The sequence below is a fragment of the Equus asinus genome, chromosome 7, assembly GCF_041296235.1.
Source record: "Equus asinus isolate D_3611 breed Donkey chromosome 7, EquAss-T2T_v2, whole genome shotgun sequence".
Lineage (NCBI taxonomy): Eukaryota > Metazoa > Chordata > Mammalia > Perissodactyla > Equidae > Equus > Equus asinus.
The window spans coordinates 53,130,066-53,147,073 of record NC_091796.1 but is presented as its reverse complement, the minus strand read 5'-3'; the positions used below and the strand labels follow the sequence as shown (position 1 = coordinate 53,147,073).

Below are 17,008 nucleotides of genomic sequence, written 5' to 3'. Positions count from 1 at the left end.
CCCTCTCGAGTTTGGGCACTCATATTGCTAAGGGAAGCCATTATATTTTCAGGCAACACCAATTTTTCTAAGAAACATCATATAAAACCAAAATTTATCTTCCTTTAATGAACACCCACTTGTCTCAGTTTCACCCTCTGGACATCCTCAGATATCATTTAAAATCTCTTCCACATGATAGCCTTGTAAATAGTTGTAGATGGCTGCCCTGTTCCCCCACTAAGCAGTCTCTCCTGTAGGTTAAATTTTCCGGATCCTTCAATCCTTCCTCACAGCACATGGTTTCTATACTCCATCATCCTGGTCATATTCTTTTGACCATGCTGGTCTGTGAATGTCCCTCTTGAAAGAGACTCCCTAAAGTACACACTATTCTCCAGGGGTTGTCTTGCCATACTGAATGGAGCAAGATTATCACCTCCCTCATTTTGGATACCATGTTTTTATTGATATAGTCAAAAATCACATTAGATTCCCTGGTAGACACATTTACTTGCTTACAGTCAACTAAAACTACCATGCTTTTCATGCATACTTTCTTTAAGCCACGCCTTCCCATCAAATTTGTCTGTTTGATCTTTTCCATCTACAAGCAAGATTTTACATGTATTTCCTATCTATTTCCTTTTGTTGGCATCTCTTTACTCTTCCAGCCTCTCAAGATCATTTTGGATTATGATTCCATCATCCGCTAGCTAGTATATACAGTTTCATGTCACACAAGTATTGGATTATTTCCAATAGGTCATTCATATCTTCATGCTAGTCACCGACAAAGCTGTTGAACAGGGCCCTGCCAATGCCATCCAGACCTGCCTCTAGGCTCATGGGGGCTCATGAACTATTACTCTTAGTACTCGGTCATTCAACCAATGTGGCGGACACACCCTAGGTCACCCCCAATGACTCATGCCCTGTGTAATCCCTTCCCCTTGAGTGTGGAACCTGTGTCTTGTTTCTAACCAATAGAATATGGTGACGGTGATGGGATGTCACTCCCTTGAGTAGGTGACATTATATAAGACTTCACCTTTGCAGACTGGAGTGAAAGAGACTCCCTTGCTGGCTTTGAAGAAGTTGCAATGCTGTGAGATAGTCACATGGCAAGGGACTGTAGATGGCCTCTAGGAGCTGAGAGCAGTCTCCGGCTGACAGCCAAACAGAAAACAGGAACCTCAATCTTACAGTTGTAAGGAGATCAATTCTGCCAGGAACCTGAGGGAGGTGGACATGGACTTTCCCCACTTGAGCCTCTGATGAATCCTCAGCCCCTCAATGAGACTGCAGCCTGGTGAGACCCTGAGCAGAGGACCCACCTAAGCCATGCCCAGACTCCTGGCCCACAGAAACTGTGAGATAAGAAATGGGTGTTGTCTTAATCTGCTGATTTTGTAGTAATTTGTTATGCAGCACAGAAAACTAATACAACCAATAAATCCATCAAACTGTGCTATAATCCAGCATCTATTTCTCCATCTTGTTCTTAAGGGTATCAGTGCCAAATGCCCTAGTAAAATCCAGATATGCTATTTTTCATTCTCCTAGTGTAAAAAATCTAATAACTCTGTTAATGTGATGATATAAGATTAAGTTCACCTGCTTTCTTCTTAGTGCATTCATTCTGATGATTGCTGCTTTCCTAAAAGCTCACATATTATCCTTTTAATAATCTCTTCTCAGGCTTGAAGACAAATTCCTCATTTTACATAATTTGTAGAATCCACCTTTATCCCCTTTTTGAAAACCAGGATTGCTTTGCTTGGAGCCAGTCTCCTGATGCTCTAAAATTCTCTCGATTGTAAGCTATCTGAGGGCAAAGACCATCTGGTCTTCTTTGTATACTCCATTCAGAGTACTGAGCGCAGCATCTTCCACATAGTACTTTCAACTTAAAACCTGTGAAAATAGTTGCTAACTGGAACATACTATTAATATATAGTTGCTGCAAATCTTCAAAAGTAGACTTAATCTGAGCCAAGAACATTCACTTTATGTGGATGACCTGGAAGGGAATAAAACTCAGATTTTGTATGCAAGTTATGTTGCTTCCTTTCTCTGCGGCCTTACAGTTACTGTGATGGCCAGCCATCCATCTGCTCATAACACTGGAAACAGGGATCTCTTAATGGTAACTCTGTGACCTACAAGAATTAGTCTTGCTTTCAAAGGAGTCAATTTATAGTGGCATTGAAGTAGCTAGACACTGAGAAAATCCAAATTAACCAATCTTTCATTCAACAAATATTTAATGGAGTGCCTTTGAGCACTGTCCATAAAGTCTTAGTTATACCTCTCTTCAAGATGTGGAGCTTAATTCCCCTCCCCCTTGAGTGTGGGCTGGACTTAGTGACTTATTTCCAAAGAACAGAATATGGTGGGTGTGATGGTATGTGACTTCTGAGTTTAGGTCATAGAAGGCATTGTAGCTTTCTTCTTGCTTTTTTTCTTGGATCGCTTGCTCTGGAGGCAGCCAGCTGCCATGTTGTAAGGATACTTGAGCAATTTCACATGGTGAGGAACTGAGGCCTCCTGCCAACTGGCGTGTAAATGACCTATCCTGGAAGCAGATCGTCAGCGCCAGTTAAGGCTTCAGATGGCTGCAGCCCTGGCCAATATCTTGACTACAACCTCATCAGAGATACTGAGCCAGAACCGCCCAACTAAGCTACTCCTGAATTCCTAATCCATAGAAACTATGAGATAATAAATGTTTATTGTTTTAAATTGCCAAGTTTTAGGGTAATTTGTTATACAGCAATCTATAACTAATACAATATAAATTCATAATTTTCACTTACCTTGTAGTATCGTAAAGTTCTTGATAAGCTGACCATGCTTTGAGTCCACCAGCTTCATTTCTTCCATAATCACTGATAAGTTGGCTACTTCAGTGTCTAACCTCGACCTCATCATATCTTGTTGCATCCTGAGAGAAACAGAATCCAAGCGGATGTTGGCCAGTGTATTATTCAAGGAGGTCAGATCGTCCGTGTGTTTGGTCAGCGTATCCGTGCAAGTGGTCCTGACTTCATTCAGATTGCTGGTCAGTGTCCGAAGGTGGTGAGCTGTGTAACTGATGTTGCTGATGATGTTCACAATATCCGTCTCAAAGAGCTGGAAGCGTTCTTCCAGCTGGCTGAACTTGATGGCCATTCTGTTCTCCGCATCCCTGTGTACATCCTGCAGGTCTTTCAGGTTCTGCTCGTTGGCTTGTGAGGCCGTGGTGATGTTGTCCATCTGACCTGTGAATGAGCTGAGCTGGCTGTTCATATCCTCAAGGGTGTCGTTGTTGGCTTTGGCCAAGGCAGAGTTATTGGCAGCCAACGTCTGCAGGCTCTGCACTTTCTCCTTCAGCCAATCAGTGTCCTTCTTGGCTTGAAGGAAAACCTGCTGTAGATTTTGGAAGTCGTTCTTGATTCGCTGGATGGCCTGGCTCGTGTCATCCACAGACCGCTGCAGGTTAGTGATGAGGTTCCTCTGCTGCACCTGGGTCAGGTTCAGGTTGTTGAGGTTCATAATGACCACGTTGTGAGAATACATTTGGCTCTGCAGATTGCCCTGCAGCACGCTGGTATCTTGTTGCAGATTTGTGACGTAGCCATTGTACGCCTGCAGGGTTTTGTTCACAGTGGTGATGAGGAAAGTGTTATTCTCCAGAGTTTCTTTCAGTTGACTCTGCCTGTCCACCAGTACATCCCCACTCGCCTGCAACTTCTCCAGCGTATCTTTGTTCCTGCTGGTCTTCTCTGTGATCTCACGAAGTTGTTGTCGAAGATCCAGAATGTCTGATCGGAAGGTGGAGAGCTCTGAGTTGGTGCTTATAGCTTTCTTCCCAGTTTGGTCCCCTGGAATAAGGCACGTTTGTTACTTAGATTGGTGGTATGGACAAGTGTTCAGGTGAGGTCAAAGGTCCCAACGAGACTTAACTGGTAGGCACTGTATTTCAGATATAAAATTTGTGGGATATGCAGACTGCTCTGCATTAGTAAAGTCCACATATCTATTAAAACTGGGTCCTGGGGAATTGGAAAGGATGCTGAGAATTAGGACCAACTAACTAGGGTCAATACTTTTCTTAAAGAAGGAGAATTTACCTGATTCTAGAGCACTGGGCAGGGTGTCAAAAAGGAAATAACCTACTGTTGATTAAATTCACCAAAATTTCTTTTCAAAAAATGAAAACAAAAATCAAAGGATAGAATAGGCTGGAATCTTTCATTTTTAAAATTAATCTCTACAATTCTTCTATGCAGTTTAAAATAATTCAAATAGGAGTTTACTGAGCATTTTATAAAAGAGCTTTTAATAAAGAGTGTTTGCGGTTCTTTCTAATCAGGATTGGTCTTCAGATTTTATTTGGCACATAACAGTGTTTTGGGTGGGGAATTGAACTCCAAAATTGGTCCTTAACTTTAAAATTTAAAAATCTTCTAATTAAATCATGAAGAAAGATTCAATATACAATACAAAAGTTTATGTCCTTCTGAGTGAATATGGATTTACAGCAACATCATTCCAAAAAGCTGTGGTCATTTATACAAAGCAGAGTCAGAGGATTCAACTTTACGGCTACTCTCATTGCAGATTACCTAATTTTTTCAGGTCGCTTTCCACTGCTGTGAGCTTGTCGTCATAGGTTTGGCGAGATGTCTCCATGCCACCTGTGACATTGTCCATTTTCTCTACAACTGAGATGTGGAAATCAATGCATTAATAAACATACCTGCTCAAATTTTATTTTTCAGTTTGAACAAGAGATTCTTTCGTTAGAGAATAAAGGAAATAGACTGAAACAGAGTATGAATGAAATCAAATATGAGGAAAAAGCCATTCTTTTAGAAAAATAAATAACCTACTTGTCATAAAACCCAGTGGTAGTTTACTTGTAAATTAGAGAATTGTATGTTTTTAACTGTTCTCATGATTCGGTATTGCCTTTTAGAAACTGTTTGGCGCTCATTTGTAAATTTTTATCTACTATGAAAGTCCTCAATCTGTATCATTTCCTACATTAATTTCCACAGATGGAAGCATAACACTGTGATCACTTACAAAATTTCATCACTCATCAGATTCCCTACCATTCCTGGCAGGTAGGACTCACTCACCTAGAGGGAGATTCCATGACAAATAACGCCTACCTCGAGTCTGTACACAGAGTCTCCGTAGAAGGGGTGCAAAGTCAAGAGTGTCTGCCCCTCTCTATCATGAGTTCCACCACTGAGGCCTGGAAATCTGCTTCTCCTTAGGGACAAGGGAACCTGTAGTTTATCAGTTCCCAGGAAGATGCCTCAGTGGGTTTCCAAACAATGATTTACCAAGAAGGCTTTTTTAAAAAAAATCATTTTCTTGATTATACATGAGAGGGAAAGTTAGTGATGTGGTATTAAATAAAAGCTTCTGTTCTTATTCGTTCTCAGAAGACAATAATTCTCTACGGTTGTGAGTTCAAGTTTGTTTTTCTAAAATGTCTAATAAGAGTGTATTTCTCCTGTGGGATCCAACCTCTAGCAGCTTGGGATTAGGTCTGACTGTCCTTCTTGGTATCAACAGCTTTTTTTTAAATAGTGGCTTTTTTTAAGCATGACTATGCTTTGCCTATTGTGAGCCAGTGGATCCAATTTATTGGATTCATCTAGTGTTCCTCCTACGCATGACTGTGTGAGGAGATTCTCCTGGCTCCAGCAGCAAGGAGAAGTACATGCCCACAGGTCTGCAGGACCAGAGTGAACCAGCTCCTCCGCTCCCGCACCGTCCCTAGAGACCGCCTCGGCTCTCCCTCGGCTTCTACACTCTGGCCTTTATGAGATGTGAGCGATGCACCAAATGCTCTTTCTCACCTGAGCCTTCTCAGATGTTCTCCTTCCCACCTAGAATGTTCCTCCCTGGCCTCTTCACCAAGCTAAGCCCTACTTGCTGTTCAAGACCCAGCTCATCACTTCCTGTGGGACACCTGTGCCTAAATGCGTCTTACCGAGCTCTCTCGGCAAGGAGTCCCCTCCCTATTGTGGGACTTCTTCACTGTGTTGTCGTGGCTTGGTGACTAGAAGATCTCTTAAGGCAGGGAAATTTGCCTTGAGTTTTATCTCCAGCTCTTGGCTCAGTGTGTGGCATTTAGTAGCTGTTCAACACATACTTATTATGCCATTTATTTAAATAAATGAGAACCTGCCTGCTGGCTGCCGAGGCCTGTGAAAAATTGGCCGAGCCAGAGGTCACGCAAACACACACACAAACCCACCAGCCCAGGGAAGGCTCGGCACCCGCAGCAAGTGTGACATTTAGCTGAATAATTATTGTTTTTAAAAAAATGACTCTGTAGCCACAGAGGTATAGTTACAGTAATCCGCACCTCAGGGTTGTTTGATAGGTACTCCTAAATCCTTGGGAACTCTGAAGAACAAGATGTTTCAGCTGCATTTCAGCAAAGCTACACTTTTAAAAAATAAAACACAGAATGTTTACAAGTTTAGGTTTGGTTTTGATTCTCAAATCAAAACACATGCCTCAGTCTGTCCTCAAACCACACGCAGTCCTCCCTTTTTCCTGGAAGCCAAAGAAACCTCTCACTATGCTGACAACCAGTCATTTTCTACCCTCTCTGATTTTTCTTCCATGTGTGTTTGAGAAAGAACAGAACTGTCGTCGATGGATAATTCAAGTTTGCACAGAGTAAAAGGAACAAATACATTCACTTTAAAAAAAAAACCTGTTAGGTTTCTCTTCGGTGCAGCAAGGAAACTATTTGCCCTGCCCACAAGTGCTAATGAACTAGTTACATGCACTGGGGCATGTGTGTCTGTGTTTAAAAAAAGGATCTTAGGGTGTCTGCCTCATGGCATAGCAGTTAAGTTGATGCACTCCGCTTCTGTGGCTCAGGGTTCAGTGGTTCAGACCCCGGGTGCAGACCTAGCACTGCTTCTCAAGCCATGCTGCGGCAGGTGTCCCACATATAAAGTAGAAGATGGGCACAGATGTTAGCTCAGGGCCAGTCTTCCTCTGCAAGAAAAGGAGGATTGGTGGTGGACGTTAGCTCAGGGCCAATCTTCCTCAAAACAAAACAGGATCTTGGTATAAAGCTGCAAACATTAGGGTTGAAAAGCTGGCAGCTTCTCACTGCATAAAAATACTAGACTGACAGAGATCCAGAACCAATACCTGCTGTCACAGCACACAGCATTTTCGTTGGTTTTTACTCTTATCAACACAAATTCTCAATCAGGAAAACACGGGCAGAGCTGTCCTCTCTCTCCTGAGAAACTCCCAGTCTCTAGATGTCGACTCAGTTTGTAGATGATTCTCACATGAGGAAAATGGACATGAGACACACTGGGTTACTAGCTGTCTGCTTCTTCAGGGGCTCCCCTTTATTGGAAACTGTTTCTTGACAGAGTTTTTCTTCAGAATATCAGTACTTCAGGTTACACCTGAAGATCTGTCCCTCTTCAAGTTCCCAAAGCCAACTCTCTGGGATAATCTGACAAGAACATCTCTTCTGTAAAAGCACTTTGGTATCATCCCTTAGCCTGGGCCACTAACCTCCTCCTCCCTTGTCTTGATCCCGCCCATCCTCTAAGGTCCACTCCAGCCCTCCCCCGACACTGTGCTAAGCCTTCCCTGATGGTTTGATTCCACACCACACCAACTGAGCCTTTATCTGAATAGCAATAGGAACAGCCTCTATTTATTGAGCGCCTACTCTTTGCAAGGTGCACTGCACCACACTGCAGTTAAACCTTACAACTCTTTAACAGATGAAGAAATTGAGGCTCAGAGATGTTCAGTAACTTGTCCAGAGTTGCACAGTTTGGAAATAACTAAGTGGGATAGCAGGCCAGGAGCTCTAACTCCAAATCCATGCTTTCTCTGTAATTCCACATTGCCTTTCATTTAGCATTCCTTTTTCCTAAATCTAGTTGCCTCCAATAAAAATCCCTTGAAGTGAAGGATTGTGTCTTCTTTATCTTCTCTTTACAGGCATCATCCTCAGATGTTTACTAAGCATCTGCTACGTATATGGCACAGTGCTAGATACTGAGGACACAAGAGACACAGTTCACAGGCCCAGGCCTTGAAGACAGGGAACAAGAGCAGAGCACTGAGTTCCTATCCAGTGCTCACGAGTGTCTGTACCAGACTGATCATGGTCCTGAGGGGGGAACACAACCCCCCTGGTACCTGAGACTCCCCAGTAACACCCGTGATACTCCCAGGGAACGCAGTAAAGACCTCTCTACCTTGAACACTATTTCAGGTTTCATTACAGAAATGTGGAAGATCTGGTTATAGAATGTTACCCTGGATTCTAACAAGAGCTACACGGTGTGATCTGATGCACATCGGAAAACTTTCTCATCCAGTTGGAATCACTACTTTGGCCTCAAGGTAGACATTCTATGAGTAGGAATGTTGAGTCAGAGATTCTCACTGAGAAAGATTCAGATTTCTGCCTTTCTTCTTTGTTCTAACTACCTTAAGATAGATGCCTGCTGGGCAGGACAACTGGGTGGAATTTTCCTCTTCAGGGAATGTTCTGGAGGAAACATGATCCATTGAACTTAGGAGATGGCTTCTACCATGGAAGCTCTGTTGATGGATGATGAAAAATCCGGGGCGAGGGCTGGCCCGGTGGCATAGTGGTTAAGTCCCCACGCTCCGCTTTGGCGGCCGGTGTTCGCTGGTTCGGATCCCAGGCACAGACATGCGCACCACTTATCAAGCCATGCTGTGGCAGGTGTCCCACACATAGAGGAAGATGGGCACAGATGTTAGCTCAGGGCTAATCTTCCTCAGCAAAACAGAGGAGGATTAGTGGTGGATGTTAGCTCAGAGCAAATCTTCCTCAAAAAAAAAAAAAGGCCCAGTGCAAAGGATGCATCACGCTGTAACCATCCAGGAACGGGCTTTCTGTAAAGTGGCTGACGTGCCTCCCAGTCACAGCCACTGTACAGACCTGTCTGGGTGACTCAGCAGTTCTCTGACTTGTTCAGCAAATTCTCTAGAGGGAACTTAAGTTTCATCCTAGCTTGTAGCTGTGTGAGTGACATAAAAGGAGAAGAAAAGGACAGTTTTGAGGAAAACAGTATGGAGTTGCCTTTGCTAACTCTGATAAATAAAGGAGTTTTTATTTTATTTCCCTTCAACTTCTCCTTCGGAGAAACATCGTTTCACTAAATAGTCCTTTTTTTCTTTCTTCCTTTTTTTTTAATGGAGAGCTTCTCTAGACTGCAAAGGGAGACGTGTGAAGGGAGACTGGGTCTTGTCTTTCTGCCTCTTACAATGTTGGGTCACGAGAATCTCCTCAGCAAGAAAGAGGAATCATGTACAAGCAAGGAGAAAACACATCTGGAAAACAGCAACATTTCAGTTCACTGGGGCTGTGTTTGGAAACCAAAACTGCATGTTGTATTATCTTATTTTTGTCAGCAGAGGCCTGAGGGATGGGGGCCTTGAAGGGGGGAAAAGAGGGGCGAGAACGCCATTCGCCTGTATTTGTCTTGCTCCCTCAATCTCTTCTCCCCTCCTCCTGCTCAGTTACACCCACAGGGCGGGCCCAGCGGATCCTCAGGATGTTAGGTGTCCAGGTAGGGCTTTGAGGTGTGGCGATTGCGACGGGTCCCCGGGCCTCGATTTGACTGCCTTTCTAGAAGTCAGTCCTAATCTACAACTCATGCATCCATCCATCCATCCTCTCATCAAATTATGCAGTAAACTTTATTGGTACATATTAAGCACCATGAGGCTTGGGGCTAGCGGGAGATAGAACAAATGAATGATGGTCTCTTGCCTTCACGGAACTTAAAATTTGGGTGGTGAGACAGACAAGCCCACTGGCCATAATGAAACAGTGTGACAGAGGCTAAGAGTAAGTAAAGGTGCTAGGGAATAAATGGGGGGCCCCTAACTCGGCCTTCAGGGGCTTCTTGCAGGACACGTGTCTAAGTGAGCTATGAGGGGAAAGGAGGAGTCATTCAGGTAGCGAGCAGCGAAGAGGTGTTCCAGGCAAAGGGACCAGCACATGTAAAACATGTCAGAGCCGAGAAGGGCTTTCCATTGTCATAAAAATGGAGGAAATATCTGTACTTTAAAAACAATGAGCAAACAAACAAAACCCTCTCCTTTGGATCTTTCTGTATAATTCTGAAGGCATAAAGATCCTAGACCTTATTTCCTTCCAGAGGTAAAAATTACAAAATACCACACGGTGATACGCTCATCAAACCTTTCTCACCTCCCTTCCAGTAGTCAATGTTTACTTTCCTGTTATCACACAGTACTGAGCCAAAAGTTACTTATTAAATGGCTGTTGTGGGGCCGGCCCATAGCCAAGTGGTTAAGTTTGCAAGCTCTGCTTCGGCAGGCCAGGGTTTCACCAGTTCGCATCCTGGGCAAGGACATGGCACCACTCATCAGGCCATGCTGAGGCAGTGTCCCACATAGCACAACCAGAAGGACCTACAACTAGAATATACAACTATGTACTGGGGGGCTTTGGGGAGAAGAAGAAGAAGAAAAAAAAAAGATTGGCAACAGTTGTTAGCTTAGGTGCCAATGTTTAAAAATAAACAAATAAATAAATGGCTGTTTGATTCCAAGCTTCTCCATTATCTGGGTTCAGTAGGAAAAGTCCTGGAGAAGTGAATAATGACCTGAATAACCCAGGAAAGGAGGAGAGCCAGTCTGAATTACCTGGGACATAAAATGCCCTCCTTTTTCCCACTAGGTTTCACTCCCACCCTCTGTCCAACCGTCGCCGTGACTTAATAACCTTTCTTAACCCTTACTCTCTTAATCCTAGGTCAGGTTAACTCATCACAAATGGATGAAATGACCTGGTAATTTTCCAAATTTCCACTGCCCAAATTCATCAGTCAACACACTCCAGGATGCACATAACTTTGCATGGATGTGGCCTTAGAGATGGGACTTGACAAGCCTTGACTATATTGAGTATTTTTAACATGTTTTGCCATTTTAATGGCTAGAGATGTATAAATGCAGTTATGAAGAAGTGAGAAACAGAGAGAGAACGCTACTTACATCCTGGGACCAACTATAGGACCGGTGGCTGACTTACATCATCTTTGCTCAGCCCAATCACTTTTAAAAGTGGCATTATTATTGCCCTTTTATAGATAAGAAATCAGAAACTCTAAGAGGTTATGATTCATACCCAGGTTACATAGCCATGCACAGGACTTAGCATGATGCCTGACATACCAGCTAGCACTTAATAAAGTACACAGTTGTATTACAAGTGGTGGAATCAAGAATTGAACTTGGGGACGGGTCCAGTGGTGTAGTGGTTAGGTTTGTGTGCTCTGCTTCGGCAGCCCGACATTCACCAGTTCAGATCCTGGGCGTGGACCTACACACTGCTCATCAAGCCACACTGTGGTGGGGTCCCACATACAAAATAGAGGAAGACTGGCACAGCTGTTAGCTCAGTGACAATCTTCCTCATCACAAAGAAAAACACAAAGAAAAAGAACTGAACTTGGACCATCTGGCTCCAAAGCCCATTCTCACTCCATTACACTGTATCTCAGGAAACTACTAAACAGTGGAAGAGAGGTGGGAGGAGTTAGTAGATGGAGGGGATTCACTTTGACTCTTTCTCTTCCAGGTCAAGTCGATGGGCTAGAACAGAGACTGGAATGTGTGGGAATTCTCCTCTGTTAATCTGTCAGTTCTGAGGGAAGGCAGCTGAGACGGCTGCTGAGTGAAGGATTTGAAGATCAGCAGACCCACGTCTGCCTCTTGCTGAAACCAGACGACGTGTCTGTCTCACGTGTCTTTGATGGGGAGGCTTCCACGGCTGTTTTCTATAAGAGGGTTTATGTAGTTCATGATTCTGAATCATGACACCTTCTACCTGTGGTGTCTGGAATGGCTGTAGGGGGTGGGGAGAATTCACTTTGTCTGCAAGTCTGGAGGATTCAGGCAAAAATCCTCCACTGACCTTAAACCAGACACATTGAAAGAATGCCTAACGTCCCATAAAGTATAGTTGAGGTGGCGGTGCTGTCTCTGTGTTTAACTTCCACAGGGCAGTATTTTCATGGAGCTATATAAATAACAGTGACCACAGTAAATGTGCTGAAGAGAAAAGGGGAATTAATTGGCCAGTCCCTTGGTGAAGTAAGTCATATCCCTGGAGATCTTGTGTTTGGCTTTTCCTCTGTCAATACAGCTTTCCTGTGTGCTGACTCCAGGGTTCCCAGAGAGCCTCTTAGAGATAAGAGGAAAACAGATTGAGGAAAAGGGAGCAGCAGGAAATAGGTAGGAAAAAGCAACAAAGAGGAAAAATCTTCATAACACATAGAGGACCATTATTATTGTTGAAATGAGTCAAAGGTATTGCTTTTTTCCCCCTTTCAGTTCCTACAGCTACAAGAAGCTCAAGACACGAAGATGGAACTTAGGATATTGCTTAGTTTTGCCTCTGAGTTGTATTAATGAAAATACTTGATACTTACAAACGGGTTTTTTTTAAATGATTAAATTAATAAAGGGAAACTTACTATTTGGAAGGAAAAAGGAAAGAGTACTTACCTTTGTATCCCAAAATGGCTACTGTGATTGTTAGCAAGGCACACAAAATGTATAATAAAATGATAGAAAACTTCAGTGCCCAGTTATTTTTACATTTGGTACATTGCGTTCCTTCCTGAATATCTGTAAGAGAAGTCAAATTTTAATAATAGTAACCAAAAAGCATTTTTGAAAAGTATCTTTTTGCATTTTGGTTCAAATACTATGACTAAGAATAATTTTTACATATACCTTACTATAGGATGAGTGGTATTTTAAAATTAAACATACCACTTTAGCAACACAAGCACTTTAAATATTGCCATTATGTTGCTGTAATTTAATATGTTGTATTTAATATGACTTGAAAATAGCACATAACTTTGTCTCACAGAATAGTTTCAAATCAAATTTCATTATGATAATTACAATTATAATTTCTATAAAAATCTCTACATGACAGAAGATTTAAAACACTCAAATCTACTTGTTTCAACCATTACTGGACCTGTAGCAATTCCAATACAACCAGCCAAAAGAAATCGTGACTTGTCCCTTGATGTTTGTTTCAGTGGTATGCTCCAGCGAATTCCCACTGGCTTGCAAGAGTCAATTGTTAAAATTGTAGGAATTTGGGGAGCTGGTTGTTAAACTGTTGGTAGCTTGAAATCAGCCCTGGAGGGGGTATTTACACCACAGAAACTGGCAAACACTACAGATTATGATCCCCCTGACCCCCTAGAAGTGGTTTCCCAGCATGCCACTGGCTTAAATGTACTATAATCTATAGCAGAAAATATAGGTAATTTTATGATTAAAATGCTCCTATATATCCATTTTTGTACGTTACATGGATACAGAAAACAGACACTGACCCTTATTTATCACAGTGATTTGAATAACAACTATGGAACAACTAGAAAAACTAGACAGTTTAGATAAGAGGAGGTCAATTTTTACTGCTCACAGTTCAACTTTTTGAAAGACATTCTAGTCTAAGTGGTAAACCACCATCACTTCTGTAAGTGACTCCGGAAACTAACCCATAAAAAGGAAACTTTCCATTGGATCGATTAGAAACACAGAAGACAAGACTGTGGACATTTTAATGTGAAAATCACATGGTAAGGAGTATTGGGAGATTCCTTATTTTCCCATGTGTTTCTTACAAATAGCATCCCCCAGGAGCAAAGGCATATAAAGGCCTCATCTCCTATAATTGCGCTCAATAACTTTTGATGGGTAAGTCGCGAGGATTAAGCCACAGCCAAAGTTTCTCTCTTCTGGTTTGTAATTTTACACATAGTGCCCTTTTTCAGTGAAAAGAGTTCTTCAGCTGTGTTTAATGCAAAATGATGAGAGAAACAATGACTCAAATTTAACTTTCAGGGTTTAACCAGTCCCTCTGGTGTTCTGGGCTACAGACCAAAGGAGAGGAGGTCCAATCTGCTTGTTTCATGATTCAGAGCAGTGATTCTCAAACTCTGGGGCACTTACTTGAAAGGCTCATTAAAACACAGCGTCTCTAATTCAGGAAGTCTGAGAAGGTGCCTGAGAATGTGGATTTCTAACAGGCTCCCAGGGGCTGCTGATGCTGCTAGTCTGCGCACCATGCTGTAAAATGGTGCTCCTCAAACCCTAAAGAGCTCACAAATCACATTCTTGAAATGCAGATTCCAGTTCAGTAGGTCTGAGGTAGGAGCTAAGATTCTGCATTTCTGACAAGGTCCAGAAGATGCTTTGTCAGAGAAACACATTTTGAGGAGCTAAGGTTTAGTTTAGCAGATGGGCATGCTGGATCAACCTTTGGTTAGGCAATCCTTGAAGATGAAGCTGTAAAGTCAGATCCATTGATCAAACAGACCTAGAGTAAATCAGTTTCTTTGCATCACAGTTTTCCCACTCCTTTTCCTTTCCATCCTTTTTCTTTAATTGCCACCTAGATGTCTCAGCACTACCTCTCATGTCCCAAATGGACGTTGGTACTAGCCCTGCCAAACCAGATCTCCAATTTCCATCCAAGTTTCTTATTTCCATTCAACCTCAATACTACTACCATGCCAATGGTTAAACTCAAAGACTTCTCCTAAAGTCTTCTCTTGTACTCATTCTCTAATTCAATCAGTCACCAGCCCTGCTAATCTTCCTGTAGGATATTTTTATCATGATCATCTCATCTACAGTTCACTGATGTTCATTTACTGCCCACCCTGTACCAGATTCTGAACTAGGTACTTTATACATGGCATCTTTAATCCATAAAATAACCCCTTAAAGAGACAAGGTAGTGACAGCTGAAACGGCACCCCTTATACACCACAGCTAGGATTCAAACCTGGGTCTGCCTCCAAATGCCATGATCTCTCCACTACGCCATGGTGCCTCTCTCTGGTCATTCTTTCCTCTGCATTTCCACTGCCACAATCCTAGTGAGAGATCTTTTAATCTCAGTGGAAACTTCCTCTTCCATTCCCACTGGAATCCATCCTCACCCTGTACTAAGATACTGCTATCCTCATGACATGCCAAAAAGAAAAAAAATGCAAAAACACCTTAATGGCTCACCATTAGCTAAAGGATGAACATACAGTCACACACATACACCTCGCATGTGCACACTCTTACGCTCTCTATAATCTGGCAGTTTAAAATGAAACAAAGACCCCTCACATCTAGTTAAAATGAAAATATTTTTTGTAATTGGGAGAGGAAGAAGCATGGGTAGACCCACGAACATGCCACATTTCATGTTCAGAAACAATAAACTTGCTTTAGTGGCAAGTGTCAAACACAAGAGGAGGATAGACACAAGGATGCTGGAGGGGCCTCCCACAGAAAGACTGGATGACACTTTTATGGTTGATGGGGGGGTGTCATTCCTTTTAGATTTTAGGACCGCAGTGGATGAGCTTTTTACACCTCTCCAGGGCTGCTTCTCACATTCCCTGAGAAGAGCCCCAGGAGATTTGGTCAGAGGGGAGATCGTGGTAGATAATAGAATCTGGGGCCAGAAGGTTGCTTAGAGGTCATCTGGTCAAGCATCATTGTGTTATTGATGGGGAAAGTGAGGCCGGCAAAGTAAAGCAGAAACAGAAGCCACGTGTCCTGACTCCACATGTAGGGGTCTGTCCCTCCCATCCTGGCCATGTGCAAGCACTGTGTTTGCCATGCAGATCTGCTCCAAGATAGTTGTCACTAGTTCACATTCTGAAGAACAGGGTCACTTCCTCATGAGGTGCATTTCTCATTACTGACTGTATCAGCATTTAATCAATATCAGATGGCACCACCTGGCCTCCCTTTCCACTTGACACACTTTCTGTCTTGTTTCCCCAACTCCCCCCAAGACTTATTTTTAATAAGAGTTCTGTTTTATCTTTCCTTTTCTGCCCTCCGCTGGGAGGACATCTGGCCAAACACACGGGTGCCTATTACAAAGAGACCCTGCTGGCTCATGTAGCTGGGGGACCCCCTCCTCCTTGAACTTAGATGGTCACAAAAAACATTCACGAGAGATATCCCCCTGTTACCAGCCTTTGTAGTGTTTGTTTTCTTAGCATTGCTTTCCAGAGACTGGGGACTTTGTTCCCACTGGAGGGGGTGGGGAGGAAGGGCAAGGGAATGGACCTGCAGAGTGCTACGGGTAAGAGAGTCAGGTTCAGGAAGTGAAGCAGTTTTGCCCCTAACCACCAAGAGATCTAGCTCATCAAAAAACCTGGCCCAAACAGCACATTTGTAATTCAGCAGGCTACAGACAGAATATGCTGGAAGGTTCCACGCTTTTTCATTGGTTATCCCTGGTGAACTGTCTCCCACTGAACTTGATTCTTGGCTCACGTTTGGAATGTATCTTCCAGTGTCCAAGTCTTTATAATACAAAAAAAGTTTGGGGGCCAAGTGAAGCCTGAATCACCCTGGTTAACTCCTTGAGTATCCTCCCGAAGTCCAGAATGGGCTAACAATTTGGTCCCAGTGCCCAAACCCAAAGTTCCTGGTGTTTCCCTATTTCCAACAACACATGTTTAAAGTAAGAAGGGTGGGGGCCAGTGGGGCCACCGATCAGGGGCAGTTAGCTGGGTGGAGAGAATAATTTAAACACTGCAGGGAGGCCAATGCAGAGGGCCAGAAGAGTTCACCAGCAGAGAGAATTCCTTTCTGCTGTGGTTCTCCATAAAGAGCCCTCCTAAGTGCTGTGGTCCAGCCTCCAACCCAGTGAGTTTTTCCAGTCTTCTTGGAGAACAAAAGAGTCTCCCTCACTGTCATATTTTTCTGCCATGTATATCACCAAAGGAGGGCTTGTCTGTTAAAATGGATAGATGTTGATCAATGCCCTTCCTCCTTAAGTGAAGGCAGCACTGTGGGCGGGTGTGGGGCACTCCTGGTCCATCTAATTATCACAAGTGTCTAGAGCCTGGTGGTGTTGCCATAAAGGCTCATGTTACCAAAGAGAAGCTTCAAAAAGCGGGTGGGTTGC

General features: G+C 43.1%; 1 protein-coding gene across 5 annotated transcripts in view; it reads right to left on the bottom strand.

Moving 5' to 3' along the window:
- COLEC12 (collectin subfamily member 12) overlaps positions 1-17,008 on the bottom strand; it is a 179,304-nt gene that overhangs the window by 32,543 nt on the left and 129,753 nt on the right. For 3 of the 5 annotated variants that reach the window (XM_070513367.1, XM_044773562.2, XM_044773561.2), the window contains exons 3-5: positions 12,556-12,678; positions 4,590-4,688; positions 2,799-3,845 (exon numbers count right to left, since the gene is read on the bottom strand). In XM_070513367.1, the coding sequence (XP_070369468.1) occupies positions 2,799-3,845; positions 4,590-4,688; positions 12,556-12,678 (1,269 nt within the window). The remainder of the gene's footprint in view (positions 1-2,798; positions 3,846-4,589; positions 4,689-12,555; positions 12,679-17,008) is intronic. The other 2 variants (XM_070513368.1, XM_070513369.1) reach the window with 1 other exon arrangement.